Below are 15592 nucleotides of genomic sequence, written 5' to 3' on the forward strand. Positions count from 1 at the left end.
AGGTAAAGGGGAAAAACAACGTTTAAAGTAGAGAGTTCCCTGGTGGCTCAGTGGGTTAAGGATCCATCAATGTCACTGCCATGGTTCAGGTCACTGCTATGGCATGGGTTTGACCCCTGTCCTGGAAATTTTCACAAGCTGAGGGAGCAGCCAAAAAATAAATAAAGTAGAGGGGTTCAAATGAGGCAGGAAAAAGGGAAAGAAAGACCAAAAGGGGTTCCATTGGTGAATGCTGAGTGGATGTGGTTCTTGTCATATTTAACATTCAGCTGAGCAGTGGCTGTCAGAGAAATTCTCATCTATTTTTAAAACTGTCTGAAATTTGAATTAGCAATCTTGAAATTTTTTTAATTGTTATTTCCCCAAAACAATTTTTTTTCTACTGTACAGTGTGGTGACCCAGTTACACATAAATCTATACATTCTTTTTTCTCCCATTATCATGCTTCATCATCAGTGACCATACATAGTTGCCGGTGCTACACAGCAGGATCTCTTTGCTAATCCATTCCAAAGGCAATAGTTTGCATCTGTTAACCCCAAGCTCCCAATCCATCTCACTACCTCCCCCTTGGCAACCACAAGTCTGTTCTCCAAGTCCATGATTTTCTTTTGAATTATTTTTAAATGTTAAAGTTTACTTCTGAAAAAACAGTTCCACCTGCTTTTATTTTCAAATGTCAAAGATGATTTCTGAATTAAAGATTTGTTTTACCACTAAATCCTGCAGGTCTTCTGCAAATAGGGAGAAATTATTTGGACTTTAGAAAGTCACTTGGACAGTTTGATATGCCTTTATTACTAACACTATTGTGAATTCTCACAGACTCTTCTTTCTTAATAAAACAAGACTTTCGCCTCAACTAATTTGGTAGTTACGGTACTTAAGGGAGCCAACAATTGCATTGATAAAGCCCTCCCGAAATAAATGTAATTAACCAATATTCAAAGTACTTCCAGGGTTCCTATCAAATATTCTAAATGCAGTAGTCTTAGGAACCCCAAGCCTGAGTCTTTCATTTTGAGGATGGTTGTATTACTTAGCTAAGTGTTTATGCAAGCTATGGGCTAAATTTTCATAAACTTTCTGGTCTCAGCTTCTTCACTCGGAAGAAATGTGACTAGATGATCTTCTCTAGGGTCCCTTCCAATCACAAATACTGTATATGTGTGTGTGTGTGTGTGTGTGTGTGTGTGTGTGTGTGTAATTCCATGACTTCATTGGGTGTACTTTATTATAGAATGACCTGATGATGAAATTTATTTTATTTTCTTAGGTCCTTTAGACTCTAATTTCTTGTTTAGCACCATAAAATATTTTCTAAAATAGTACTTGGGAAAATAAGTTTTCTACAAATTGCCCTTGTTGGAATAGAGTTTGGAAGAGTGAATGAGATAATATTGTGTTAGGTTTTTTTTTTTTTTTTTTTTTTTCCCAGACCATACCCTTCACACTGAAATAAATAGAAATTATTAAATGTTATAAACCGAATTAGCTCAGAGCCACTTTTCTGTGATTTAATAGGTGCCGTTGCTCTGGAGAGTCTGTGACTAATGCAAGGCTCTGTCCGAGAACGTGTGTAATAGCATTGTTGGCTGATGGGGCACAGGCGTGGCCATGTGTTCCTCAAGTGAAGCCCAAGTTCTTTCATAACATGTCCCAGGCAGCATAGGTGGTGGGGAGAACCAGGAGAGTGATTGGGAAGAAACTGTTAAGCCTTTTTTTTTTTTTTTTCCAGAAAGATTAGGTTATTTCATTGGGCCCTTCAAACACAAAGAATTAGGTTACATGAAATCCTCTGGCATAGGGCGACCATGTGGACTGTAAGGACGCTTGGTAAGCAGATCTGCAGAGGCAATAACCAGCTCATTGACACACTCTTTACTCAACCTCAGAGGACAAATGGCCACATCTGCTCTCTGCCTCATTCCTAGATTTGCACTCACTCAGCAAGGCAGGCAATTTTATCTTGACTCGTCACTGTCATAAAAATATAATACTTTTCATATATTGCAGAAGAAATAAGTAGGTGCTCTGCACAGACATGGTGGCATGTAAAATTCGGGGACAGTGACGAATCCTCAGGTTCCTGTGCTCCCCATGTCCCGAGCCTTCTTTCTCAAGTTGCAGGTCAGGATCAGCCTGTGATGAGGTTTGAGTTCAGCCAGCAGTAGGGTCACCCAAACAGATTGAAGACAAAAGGCCTGAGCCTGAAGGTGATTCCAGTGGACTGGGGATGTGTGAGGGTGAGAGAGTCTCAGCTCAAAGTGATCAGAAGAGGGAGAACGAGAAACCATCAGCTTGACACTGGTGTGCATGACCTAAATAGAAAAATAATCTAAGGCAACCCCAAACCCATGTCCTACTGTCTCTTTAACTTGTGCTCTGTTATTGCTTGATTTGTTTTACCTTTTTTTCCCCTTTAACAGAATTGATAAAAAAATGTCTGGAGGCCAGAGTGGCTATGAACTTAGTGAAGCCAAAGCCATTCTAACTGAGCTGAAATCCATCAGAAAGGCTATTAGCTCAGGAGAAAAAGAAAAACAGGATCTGATGCAGGTATGTGATCGAACATTTTGTTAAGTCAAACTGCTACCTTCTGGAGCCCCTCAAAACTTGTCTTGGGGCAAAAGTTCTCCATCAGAGTCTGGATGGCCCTTTATCAACCCAACTGCCACCTTAACCCAACCCCATTCATGTGGAACTTGGTCCCCTAGGAGATTGTTATAGGCGCTCAGGCCGCCGGTCTTCTTGGAGGAAAACAGATTGGTGCCAAGGTTCTGTATGCTTATTTGAAGGCAGGCTTTGGATGACCTTTGAGACTGGGGCTGCTGGATCTTGGAGCCCATGTAAGGAGATTAGCATCTTGGTGCAACCTGCAGCCCACTGAAAGCTTCATGTGGAGCCCTGATAAGCAGGGTTATCTAAACCAGTAATCCCAGGATGCATAAAGGGTATGTCGCCTGTCATCATTAAGTAGATGCTGTGCCTTGGAGAGTGGGGGAGGGGATAAGAGGAGCTTAGAACCTTTTTTCCCCACCCCAGGAGATTCCAGGGCGCTAACTGGGGGTGGGATGGGGGATGCCCACCAGGCTGGGGGTGTCTGTATAGTCACCCTAGGAGAAATGCTGATGGCAGAAGATCTCCTTGTTACACCTGTACACCTATTTTCACCTTATGGCTCCAGGCTCCAGCGAGCCAGCCTTATGTATAGAGAAAACAACCATTCAGGGAACCATTCAGAGTTCTGCATTATGAATATCTATTTTTAGCAGAAACAGTCAAGTTTTTTTTTTTTTTTTTTTTAAGAAGTATCTAATTCCTCTTACCTCCCCACCATCCCATAATTATCACAAGCACTGAGAATTCTTTGTAACATTTCAGGAGTTCCCTTGTGGCTCAGGCATGGTAAGGATCCAGCATTGTCACTGCAGTGGCTTGGGTCGCTGCTGTGGCATGGGTTCAAACTTACACATGCTGTGGGTGAGGCCAAAAAAATATTTCAGGTATTTGGAGTTCTTTACCTAGCTGAATGAGGATTTAGTCTGTGCCTTCCGAAAAATGTTAAAGCCCACTGTTTGCATTCTTGTAGAACCTCTGCATTTAAATACCATATTCAGTTTCCTCATGTCATTTTCAAAATGCTAGTTGAATATATGTGGATATTCTTGAACGCATGTAATTTTGCATTGGGGGGATTTTTTTGGCCATCTGCACAACATGTGAACATTCCTGACAGGAATTGAACCCTCGCCACAGCAGCGACCCAAGCCACTTCAGTAACAATGCCAGATCCTTAAGCTACTGTGCCACAAGGGAACTCCACGTTTGGGGAATTTTGAAATAACTTTCAAGAAGAAAATAAATAGAAAAGACCACAGTAATCATAGCAAATACTTAAAGTACTTGACTTTGTGCCAGGCAATCTTCTGCCTGCCTTCCAGGGAAATTCTTCATTTAGTTCTCACAATAGCCCTAAAGATAGTCACTGTTATCCTCAACTGATTGACAGCACAGACAATCACAGTAAAGAGAAGGTTAAGTTACTTAAAGTTGCAGGACCTGAGTTCAGACCCAGGAAGTCTTGCTCCAGAATATGTGGTTCTAACATATATGTAACATATACTAAACTTTACTTGGATGTGTTTTTAATTATTACAGTGATCCTGCTGTCTAAATTAGTAATTCCTTAAGTACACATAATATGTCCTTTGAAAAAGTTAATGGAACTTGAAAAAATTTATGTTGGAACCCCATAATTTAGCAATTTTAGGTCATCTTTGATTCTTCCTGTAAACTTTGGGTTTATACACAGGTCAGGTTAAATTTCAAAATTAGATTCCTTTTTAATGCCAAATATATAAAATAATTAGTAGATACAGAAATCAACAGTAGGGCTGAAAGGTACATTAGACATCTTCTGTAACTTTCAAACCTCTTTGGCCATAACCCAAGGTAAGAAATATATTTTACATCAGAACTCAGCAACACAAATGTCTTTACCTACAAATACATAGGCACACAAAAATTTTACAGAAATATGCCTTCTTAATGTTAGTAATATACTTTGATTTTATTTTCTAGTCTCTTCTGTTTCATTTAAAAACATGCTAATCATAACCTACTCGATTGAGTGCATTGTCATTGCAGGTTTGAAGAATACACATCTTTGCACTGTTCCCATGAAAAAATAGAAAAGATTTGTTCAGAGTCCCTCAAAGTTTTCTTTTTTTTTTTTCTGTAATATTTGATAATCCTCTCGCATATATATTTTGTATAAATACCCTTTGAAAGAAAATAGGAAAGGTTAAGTGAAAAGCAAATATCAGATCTCTGATATTTCTAATTTCTTATGAGAATTTAGATATCAGGATTAAATCCTGGCTCTCCTGAAAGTTGATAGTAAAGAGTTTCTAGCGTTTTTATTAGTGTAAAAACAACCCCCCAAGCGTTCTTGGGGGGTTGTTGGTAGCAATTTAGACTTTTCCTTTTTAATACTTTCACCTGCCCACATCCTCCCTCTAAAGTAAACTCACTCTATTAAACCTGGGTGCCAACACCAGTCACATTCGATTGTGATTATGCACTTTCCCAATCCAGACATCACCATGGGTACTGATGTGACTTGTGGGCTTCCGTTTCCTAATCTCTAACATTAATGTGAACGAAATAATCTCTTGGGTCCTGCCCAGATGTAAAATGGCATAATTGTAGAAGTCTTCTAAGTGGGAAGTTTTCCTGCCACATCTAAAATGAGATTGCATTATAGGTATTGCAAGCTTCCGTAATTTCTACTACATAAAGTGAGTAGTTCTTATTAACATAGACTTCATTTTAACAAAATTTTAGAAATAAGAAACATTAAATATAAAGATGCGTTACTTATGGGGTGAAAAATTCCCAGGCTGTCTTGGGAAGGATAACCTGTTTAAGATGATCTTACACACTTTTTTTAGGGGGGGGTGGGAACATCCTTGTTTATTTGAGGCACCAAAGCAGCAGGAGGGCTTCAGTGGGGGGTGGAGGGCAAGGGCTGCAGCGGGATCCGAAGGTGGGTGCCACGTCCTGGGTCAGCAGCCTAGACCTGGGATGGTGAAACCCTGGCCTCCCAGAAGGCTGCCCTCCAAGCAAAATGAGCTACTTAGAGATGCTGGGGGGAAGGGGCTGTGTTGACACTTGGGGTTCTGGGGGCTGCTGATACTGGACTCCCGACACTTACTTCTACGCCTTCCCTCACACACGGCTGTACGCTTACGCACGCCTGGCAGGACACATGGGCCACACGCCTGTCCACACAGCCCATCTTCCATACCTGGGGGCACACAGGAGCAGGAACTCAGTTCTGACTGTGGGACCCTCAGTATCTGTTCCCAAGTACCCCCCAATGAAGGCCTGACACAAAAGTCAGGGTGGCTGGCAGGTGTAGGTGCAGGGGGCGGGTTGCCTGTGGGGTGCCAGGGCTGAGGGGGTGGGATCAGCAGGGTCAGCCTCAAGATCCCTTGAGGGGCTGGGCTTTCCTTTCTTCCTGAGCTTTGGGAGTCTGGGCAGGGCACAGTAACCCAGGGTCAGAGGCCAAACCGCAGCAGAGCTGACAGTAGGCTGAGCAGGAGCCCAAGGCCCAGCACAGTGGCACTGGCCAGCAGCCCGCCATGGGTCACACTGATGTTACACAGGAAGCTCTGGCAGCAGTGGGTGCCTACAGACGCCACACTGAGATTGACGCTCGGGCCAGGACCAATCGGGGAGCAAGCAGCCCTTGTTCAGGGTGTAGCCAAAGTCGACCACGTTCCTGATGCTGTCAGATGCAGAGATGACCATGCAGTAGTTGTCTGATCAGAGCAGATGGTGGGCTTCAGGCAGTAAAACTTGCTGTTCTTATTCATGCAACAGAAGCACACCAGGGAGTGGGCTCGCTCCATACCCAGGAGGGCAGCCAGCAGTGCTAGCAGGAAGACCTTCATTCTGGAGGGGATAGGTGTCCCGTCTGGGGTCTGACGAAGACAAAGTCAGCCCTGCTTGCCGCTGGACCCAGGTCCCTCGCCTGTCGCCTGTCGGCGCTGCCCAGCCCATGCCTGTGCCCATGCCCAGGTCTGCAAGGTGGCGGCCTGATCATACATACTTTCAAAGCCCTGTGTGTATATGCAAAAATTATATTCTACACTATTTTTTTTCAACAACTTAAAGTGATAAGGACCTACTAAGATAAAGTAATTTTTTTTTTCTATTGAGATCAGTTCTTTCAATTTAATTTTACCTAGTGGGGAAGTTTCACCCTCTTAAATGCTAAGCCTCATGGGGTACTTGGTCTTTCCTGAACAGAGCCTTGCTAAGCTGCAGGAGCGGTTTCATTTGGACCAGAGCACTGGCACATCTGAGCCAGACTTGAGATCCAGTCCTGTGAACTCCCATTTATCTCTCTCTAGACAGACCCTGGACGCCGGGTCACAGACAAGCATTTCCGGAGATGTAAGTTACCCACGTGGAAGGGTTGGCCCAGCACTGTCCTCGATAGACCCTAATTACACTATGGGTGGAACAGAGCTAGAAAGGTGGTGTGAATTCCAGCTGTGTGCATTCAGTATTTCACACTCATAAGATTGGTTTTAAAAAGCATAGCCTTATCTTTTCTGCCTCGGTGCCAGGCATATCAGGATTTGTCCATATGAATAGCTTTGTTCAAACTTTGTCATACTGTATTTATTTAGAGACTCTATTGAAAGGCTAGAGACACATGAGACTTTAAGTTTTTCCTATTAAGTTTAGAGTCTTAGAAATTAAGGTCCTTCCAAATAAACAGTAAGGCTAATGAGAAAGGTAAATATATGCCTTTAAAAACTAACCAGTAAACTTGTTTTTATAAATCTGAAGTTGATTATATTAAAATGATTGATTTATGGTTTATATACCTGGCATTTGAAAGTATTTAATGTTGGGAGTTGCTATAGTGGCTCAGCAGAAGCAAACCTGACTAGTATCCATGAGGACTCAGGTTTGATCCCCAGCCTCGTTTAGTGAGTTAAGGATCTGGCGTTGCTGTGAGCTACAGTGTAGGTCACAGACACAACTCAGATCCGGTTTGCTGTGGCTGTGGTGTCGGCTGGCAGCTGCAGCTCTGATTTGACCCCTAGCCTGGGAACTTCCATATGCCACAGGTGAGGCCCTAAAAAAGAAAAGAAAATATTTAATGTTATTAAATATTTAAATATTATTAACAATTTGTGTTCTACCTTTGAGGATGCCATTAGCAGATATTTACTTTTCAATAAGTTTCCAGTTATTTTCTGTATTCTCTATGCTGCTTTGAATTTGGTGCTATGAACAGGTAGAGACCAACAGTAGAGGCTTACCTGTTTGAATAATTAATTTTTGAAGTTATTTAGTTTATGTTTTGTGCATTTGAAAGCTAAATGATGGAAATGATGGCTCATAGAGGCAAGGAAATTAGTTCCAGTTCATAAATTTTATTGACCTGTATGCCCTTCACAAACTCTTAGATTCCAGAAACATTTACCTGATATTTTTTTCTCTTGAATTTAATGTGTAGAGAAAATGATGTTAAAGTCTTTGAAAAACAGACAAGCTTGAATTAAAAAGAAATGTTTTGTCCCTACTGGGACTCCCAATAAGTGCCTTTTTAAACTGGTGTTCCCAATTTCAGAACCATCTTCTTTAGCTTTTCAATTAGTTGTACTTCCCAGAAACAAAAGCAGTTTATTTCATTCATTAGCAGAGTTAATTGACTTTTTCCCTTTTGTTTTTTACTAGATCGGAGTGAGAAGCAGATCAAATTTAGCTGAAAAGGTCAGGCTGAGCCTCCAGTACGAGGAAGCCAAAAGAAGGTAACAGCAGGGGAGCTGCTGAGTGGTCAGTGGTCAGCGGACTCAACCAAGGGTTTCCTTCCCCAGAATTGATCTTTGCGCCTGTAGTGACACCTCGTGGGCGCTCCCTACACCTTCTTACCAAGGTCACCTTGCAGTTTTTAGATTCTAAGGTTGGGGGGTTCCCTCCATACTTGCTCTCTTGTCTCACCGCTCCCCCCTCCCCCCCACAAAGCTGAGGAACAAGGAGAATTAATGAGAAGGGTGGAATGAAATTGTCCCCTTCTTTCTGGAAGGAAGAAGCTTTGAGCTTGTGTGGTATTTACAACTAAAAGTAAGCAGGTTGAAACGGGATACTGTGGCTTGTAGCAGTTGAGAAGTTTTAGGGAAACAGCATCCAGCATCTTCCTTTGCCCCAAAGACCCCCTGCTGGTGACCTGGAGGATGCTGAGGTGTCTGCTGCCGTGCGGCTCACTTCATATCCTCGCTTCCTCACCCCTGCCTGCCATCCCATTTTCTTACCTTGTGACTCTGCTGGTGAAGGCCCGGGAGACGTTTTTGTCTTTCCCTTGGTGACGGATTCCAGGCTCCGGGCTTGTTCTGAGGGAGAGGGTCATGCTGATACATTTCATTTCATTATTTTCCTTGTAAAAGTTTTTACATGCTGCTGCTTTATTGTTTAGGAAGCTGGGGCGGGGGGCAGACCTACACTATGGGAGCAGGAACGGCTAGGCTGAGAACATGCTGGTCCACCATGCTTTCCCACCGCGAGGAGCCCGCCCAGCAGATGGATGTCGAAGTACATCCATTATTGTTGGTGATGATGATAATTGGAAAGTAACTGGCCAGACTTCCTGAGGTTGTCTGGCTTTAACAAAGTACTTACTTAACCTGCCTAAGTAGAATATTTGCCTCTGTGTAGCCTCTGTTACTACTATTACTTGGTTCTTGGAGTTACTGAAAGAACCCCTTGCTTCGTTCCACAAATTATTAACCATAAGAGCTTAAGCAAGTTGCATAGTCTCTCTGAGCAACATTTTACTCCGCCAATGTTGATGCCTATAAATTTCCCCGAGTACATTACAAATTCCTTGAGGTTAGGGAAGTCTGCATACTTTACTGTCTGCTTCTCAGGTCCCACGCTCGTGCTTTGCCCTTAACAAGGGCTGAGGTTGGCTTTATGCTTTTGTGGTCTGGTGATGGGGAAGCCTGTTTAGGGTTCTCTGGCCATGAGCACGCCAGCCCCTTAGCAGCCAGAACTCCTCGGCTCTGATAGAAACAAAGCCAGGACTGGTATCTGGTTTTCCAAAGAGAAGGGCCACAACTCAGAACTAATCTCAGGGAGCCAGGCCTAACGTCCTTGGGTCTTTGGGCTTTGACTCAACTGCCATTGAGCCCACTTGAGCTTCTGCATCACTTTGGCCACTAATATTTCCTTCCATCTGGAGCTGACGCACCATATCCCAGAAACCTTCTTGCCCAGATTTGGTGCATTCTTTCCAAATAAAATTCAAGACCTACCCAGTACCTGACCCCACAAGTAACAGATGCCATTCTTTCCTTCTTTACATCCTTGCTCCTAGTTCACTTGGTTAATTCAGTCACATCAAAACTTAAGATGTTAGTTCTTTACAATAGAAAGAGCTTTGCTGTTCTATTAGCATTCAGGGTTTTATTTTAAAGTTACCAGTGATTCTGACGAGAAGCTATGTCTCAAGGGTTTACGCATATGTTGAAAATGCTTTTTCTTCCTCAATTCTGAGTAAGTAGAGAGGCAAGTTCTGTTTCTCTGAGACCTGTTTTCTCCTCCAGCTTTTGTTTTATGTGCTTAATGAAGCTAATAATATCATGCTTATTTAGCATTTTGATGATTAATTTTCTGGTACGTTGAGACAGTTGTTTATGGTTTTGTGGTTAAAGCTGAAGACTAGCTGATGTTATATCTATCATAAGTGCAGGCGATGGGTGGAAATCAGAAGCACATTATGTATGCAGCGCCAGGTTACGATGACAATTTTATTTTTAACTCAAGAAAGAAACTTAGGGCACAGGAGTGTGGAACTTCTTCTATGTCCTGATCATGTTTTTCGATCACCTTTTCCTTCTCTTCCACAACTTCTGCCATCAAAAAGATGGGAAAAGACCCCTTTTTCTGTTTTTCATTTTCTGGTGGGTGCTGTAACAATACCCAGAATAATCATCCAACATTTTTTAATAGGAATATGGGTTCTTTATGCCAACATCAGTTGTGTCTATGGTTTGCCCTGATCGTGTGCTTATGGTCAGAACAGCCAAGCGCCATTTCCCTTGTGAACAACCCTGGTTATCCTCCCAGTGCACAGAGCGAGTTATTTGATTCAGGTGCTCACAGCGTTCTTACTGAGTCAAGAGTTAGCTTGACCACTGAATAGGAAGCTCTGGACATAGTGAAATCTGGACTCAGCAAAATTATGAAACCAGTAAAGTCTCCCTTTGCTGCGATTGCTTCCTTCTGTCCCCTCCCGTCCACATCACCTCAGCACCTGCTGTCCCTCTAGTGGAGCCACTTCAGCCACCTGTGCTGGCCGGGGTCCCCAGGTGCTGCTATATATATGTTCAGAGGAAAACCAGGTCGCCACCACATCCACAGGGCCAGCTCAGTGAGCGCCGGGTATATGGTGTAGACTCCATCCAGGCCCTGAGCAGGAAGAGAGTTCAGGTGCACAGCTTAAGAACATGGGTGGAAGAAGCCACACTCCCGTTTCCTTGGCAACCCTGGAGCCTTGGTGAATGGACTGGGTTTAGGTCCTTTTCTCCCCACTTCCTTCCCTAACTGAGTCCCTGGTTGCTGCCCAGCCTAGCCTGGGGACATCCTCTTTGTCCAGAGGAATGAGATCTAGAACAAAGGCATTTCAGGCATCATTTACCACAGTTTGTTTTTTAAATGAAGCCCCCGGGTGTTCCTGCTGCCACCCCACGCAGGCCTCAGCCCTCTGCTTTTTAAGCTTCTGTACTTTGACCTTCACCCTTTCTCCAGGTGGGGAGGTCTGCTTCTCAGATTTTAAAGATGGGAATAGTGAGGCAGATGACAACTAAGTGTAGCATCAGCTGGGATCAGCTCCGTCACCTCACACAGCAGCCGCTCACAGCCATCCCCAGGGGCAGCCTCGAATTTGGCCTGTCCTGTGTTCCCCTTTCTCAGGACTTCTAAGTATGTGCACACCTTTTTTTTTTTTTTTTTTTTTAATTGAAGTATAGCTAGTTTACAGTGTTGTTAATTTTTGCTGTACAGCACAGTGACTCAGTTATATTTCTTTTTCGTATTTTTTCCATTATGGTTTATCACAGGATAATGAATATAATTTCCTTGTGCACACCTGTTTTATTTCATTTCATCTTATTTTAGTATGGCCAATTTGAAGATTGAACTGTCGAAACTGGACAGTGAGGCCTGGCCCGGGGCGCTGGACATTGAGAAGGAGAAGCTGATGCTAATCAATGAAAAAGAAGAACTTCTGAAGGAGCTTCAGTTCATCACTCCACAGAGGCGCACGCAAGATGAGTTGGAGAGCCTGGATGCCGAGAGGCAGCGGCTGGAGGAGGAGCTGCTGTCAGTGCGGGGGGCGCCCAGCAGGGCCCTGGCCGAGAGGTGTGTCCTCCTCCCGGGCTGGGGGGTGTGGGCAGTGGGGCCTCCATGCATCTCCCTGCTCCTTGGCAACCCCAAACGCCTCCGCCCTGAGCAGGCAGGGAACCAGTACGAAAGGGCTTGCCTTGTGGAGAGCAGTAGGGTACACCCTCCTTAGGCCCCGGAGTTCTTCCATGTGGGTTGGGAATGTGAAGGCGCCTGAGACAGATGTCCAATAACTAAGGAATGTTGACAGAAACCCAGGAATGCAGTCCATCACTGGCCGCGTCCGATAACAGTGGCTGTAAACCACGGCACTCTGATAAGAGAGATTATCTGGACTGTTACAGCGGGCCGACGCTTCCCCTTCTGGGTTTTATTACTCACAAGAATGCAAAAGTTTATTGCTTTTCATTTCATAAGGAAAAGACAACTTGCTCCCTTTGATATCTTAACAGGTCACAAAATGTTCACTTGGATTTTGTTTATCAATTGAAACCCTCCTCTGAAGCAGGTGAAAACATAAAGGAAAACACTTTGAGTGTTTGTTCTGATCTTTCTGTGGGAGGTGTAAATTGATCATTTAATCTAAAAAGTCCACTTCTGAAAGCAGGTCAGCTGGGCTGTTAAGCAGGGGAACCCTGTGTGTCAGTTTGACCTGAAGTCATTTTCACCGGAGCCCCGTGTGCCGGCCTTGCTGACTGAGGGTCAGACACCTGTTTACCTGTTTCAGCCATAGACCGAGGAGCCCTTTAGAACCACTGCTCGACCATCCTTTAAGCCAACAATGACAGGAAAGAAATTCACATTCACATAATCTCAGGTGACCTGGAAGTAAATTTAACATACCCAGCCATAATCCAGTCGCTTTTATTTTTTTTTAACTTCTTGGCTTCTTGCCTTCTAATACCTCGTCCTCTGTAAATGTTTAAGGTTGTGTGTCAACATAATATCAAAACATTTGAAAAGGGTGGTGCTGGAAGGGACAGTGGAGGATAAACCTCTGATATCCTGGCCAAGCGTTACTGCGTGCGCTTGCTTCACCATGTGGGGAGCGTTGGCTTTTGTGAGCTAAGGGCTGACGGAGGTAACGCACAGCTGCAGCATCTCAGCTTTAGGGAGCGGGAAAAAGTGTTGGGGGAACCCTCTACAGATGACATTCTTTCACCATCTTAAATAATCCCAGTCGCTCACCTGCCCACTTCTCTCCCTCTCCTGCTTTGACACCTCTGTCCAGTGGTGCTGACTGCAGGCTCAGCCCAAAGACAGGTGTGAGCAAGGCTGGCCAGGTAAGGATGCATGTGACAAAGACCAAAAGGAACAAAAAGTAAGGGTGAGAAGCCAGAATTCAGTTGTTTTCCTGAATTACCGTGATGGTATGAGAGTCTGTGTGTTTTGAATTCGAGGATAAAAGTTAGATAATCATCGGTAAATTTGATGAACTAGATAGCTTTGTGTGGCTCATCTATAAAACACCAGTGATCTTTTATGTGTTATGTCACATTTATTAAATGTCATATAGGAGTTTAAGAACATTGGTTGGTGGAATTCTCATTGTGGCTCAGCAGTAACTAACCCGAAAAGTGTCCATGAGGATGCAGGTTCGATCCCTGGCCTCACTCAGTGAGTTAAGGATCTGATGAGGCCGTGAGCTGTGGTGTAGGTCGCAGATGCAGCTCGGATCTGGCGTTGCTGTGGCTGTGGTATAGGCTGGCAGCTGCAGCTCCAATTTGACCCCTAGCCTAGGAACTTACATATAAGCAGGTGTGGCCACAAAAGAAATGTCATATAATCATACCTATCTAACATATAAACATCTGACATTTCAGCTGTTCTGCTATGCAGTATGTAAATCCAGAAAGGGCTACAAATGGACTTTAGATTTGTTATGGGAGAGAGAAAATTGGCATTTGTTTGTTTGAATCAGCTTTTACAGGCATGATGTCTTATTTGTCTTTTTTTTAGGGCTAGAGCTTCACGAATGACTACTGAAGTAACATTAAAAATAGGATTTAAGTGCCTAGACTTTGGTTTTTATACTCTTGCTTGCATACGCATAATAATTATCAAAATTCCAGCAGCAGCAGTAGGCTTGACCTCCTGGAAGAGGAGCTATAAAGCCCTTACATGAAATGATTATCTACCTAATGAGATCCAGCCACACGGTTTGTGTCACACAGGGAGTAAGCGACTCAGATAGCCTTCTGACCTATGACCCCTGCATGGCCATCTCCCATGAGTGGATTGGTTGTTAGCAGGAAGAGAAGTGTATGTGTTTTATATTTGTGATATATTGATTTTCTGAGTCATCTGAAAGAGTCAAATCATTTAGCATTACAAAATGAATACCAGCTTCCTCTCTGGAAAGCTCATCTGATGAGTAATATTGGGGAACTCACACCTTCTTGCTTGAGCAACTTAAACAGTTTTCTCCCTTGGATGCAAGCGGCTCGGTGTTCCCTGTCCAAGAGAGCGGAGCCCCCTGGGAAGGGCACACTGACTCCTTTATTTCCCAGTAGACACAACATAGAGTGGCTTGGGTTTGGTTGTTGTTAGTGTTTACTTTGCTGTACTCGTACCCTTTCTTATCCCTCACCGCCTTCATCGATTCTGCCCACTGCATGTGTATGTTCCTGCTTTGCTGGTAGTTGCTGTTGAACTGAAAGAGGGTGCTCGCCACCTGCCCTGACCCTGAAAGCCAGGGAAGTCCTCTGCAGTCAGTGTGTCTCAGAGTTCCAGCAGGAGGTCACAGGAGACACTTCTGGATAATAGGATTCACTGTGTCAAACTTAAGTTTCATCACAGACAAAGGGTGCCGCACCAACACCAGACCCTTCCATCTCTTCTTGCTACCAGACCCCTCCATCTCTTCTTGGCCTCTACAAGGACTGTCAGAGGAGCACTTGTCGCATCCCTCACATTGTCCTGTTTTCCATTTACATTGTGGGGGTTCTCATTATTTCAGGGGTGGCCTCAGGCAAGATTCTGAGTCATTACTGAATTTTGGTGAAGGAGCTAAACTCACACAAATTTTCAGCCATTGTGTATGATCCCAGAGTCCCCCAGCTGTGTGCCCGCCAGCCCTGTCCTTCTGTGGCTGACTCTCCAGACAGCGGTGACGGAGCTCGCCACCTAGTGGTCGCAAGGTGCAGCGGGAAGAGAGATGCTCTGTACAGGATCATTGGCAAAGAGAAATGGCTCTCAAATGAAAAAAGACTTTTCACACATCTTTCATATTCTGGACAGGGGCTGGAAGGGCTCGGAGAGACAGGGGCACACCCTCCTGAAGGAGCTGATGTCTGAGCAGTTTCTTGTAGCCCCTGGTCCAGACAAAGTGGGGGAGGTCATTTCCCAGGAAGGATTTCAGGAACCAGCTCCCAGTAGGAGAGGCTCTGATTCCATCAGAGACAAGAGGTGGGGCGCTTGACTGAGGACAGTACCAGCCGCCCCCTGGCAGGGTTTCTGACACTCGCCAGGGCCTTGGTCAAGCTTCACCTAATAGCGAACTTATCAGGACTCCTGCCAGGAGGAGGTTGGGGAAGGGCAGTGGGCTTGCAGGCAGCAGGCAGAGTGAGCTGGTGCCTCACTGGGGACCACAAACCAGGCCTCAGTATTTCAGGGGAACCGGAAAAGGTTGGAAGTGCAGCACCTGAGCCATCGCTGGAGGAG

At 44.3% G+C, this 15592-nt stretch overlaps 2 protein-coding genes across 3 annotated transcripts in view; one reads left to right on the forward strand and one right to left on the reverse strand.

Moving 5' to 3' along the window:
* The window catches only part of WWC2 (WW and C2 domain containing 2), a 186933-nt gene that overhangs the window by 128442 nt on the left and 42899 nt on the right, over nt 1–15592 (forward strand). For both annotated transcript variants that reach the window (XM_085000947.1, XM_003359464.6), the window contains 4 exons: nt 2431–2560; nt 6821–6967; nt 8267–8340; nt 11705–11947. In XM_085000947.1, the coding sequence (XP_084857073.1) occupies nt 2431–2560; nt 6821–6967; nt 8267–8340; nt 11705–11947 (594 nt within the window). The remainder of the gene's footprint in view (nt 1–2430; nt 2561–6820; nt 6968–8266; nt 8341–11704; nt 11948–15592) is intronic.
* LOC102168101 (lymphocyte antigen 6 family member E) lies at nt 6067–6462 on the reverse strand. The gene is given in 3 exon segments (XM_013984013.3): nt 6067–6252; nt 6254–6333; nt 6336–6462. Coding segments are annotated over 3 exon segments (393 nt in total).

This window comes from Sus scrofa, chromosome 15 (assembly GCF_054392235.1).
Source record: "Sus scrofa isolate SSC_HxYL_T2T_F1_AM1 chromosome 15, Sscrofa_HxYL_maternal_Yorkshire_Landrace_v2.0, whole genome shotgun sequence".
In the NCBI taxonomy this organism is placed as follows: Eukaryota; Metazoa; Chordata; class Mammalia; order Artiodactyla; family Suidae; genus Sus; species Sus scrofa.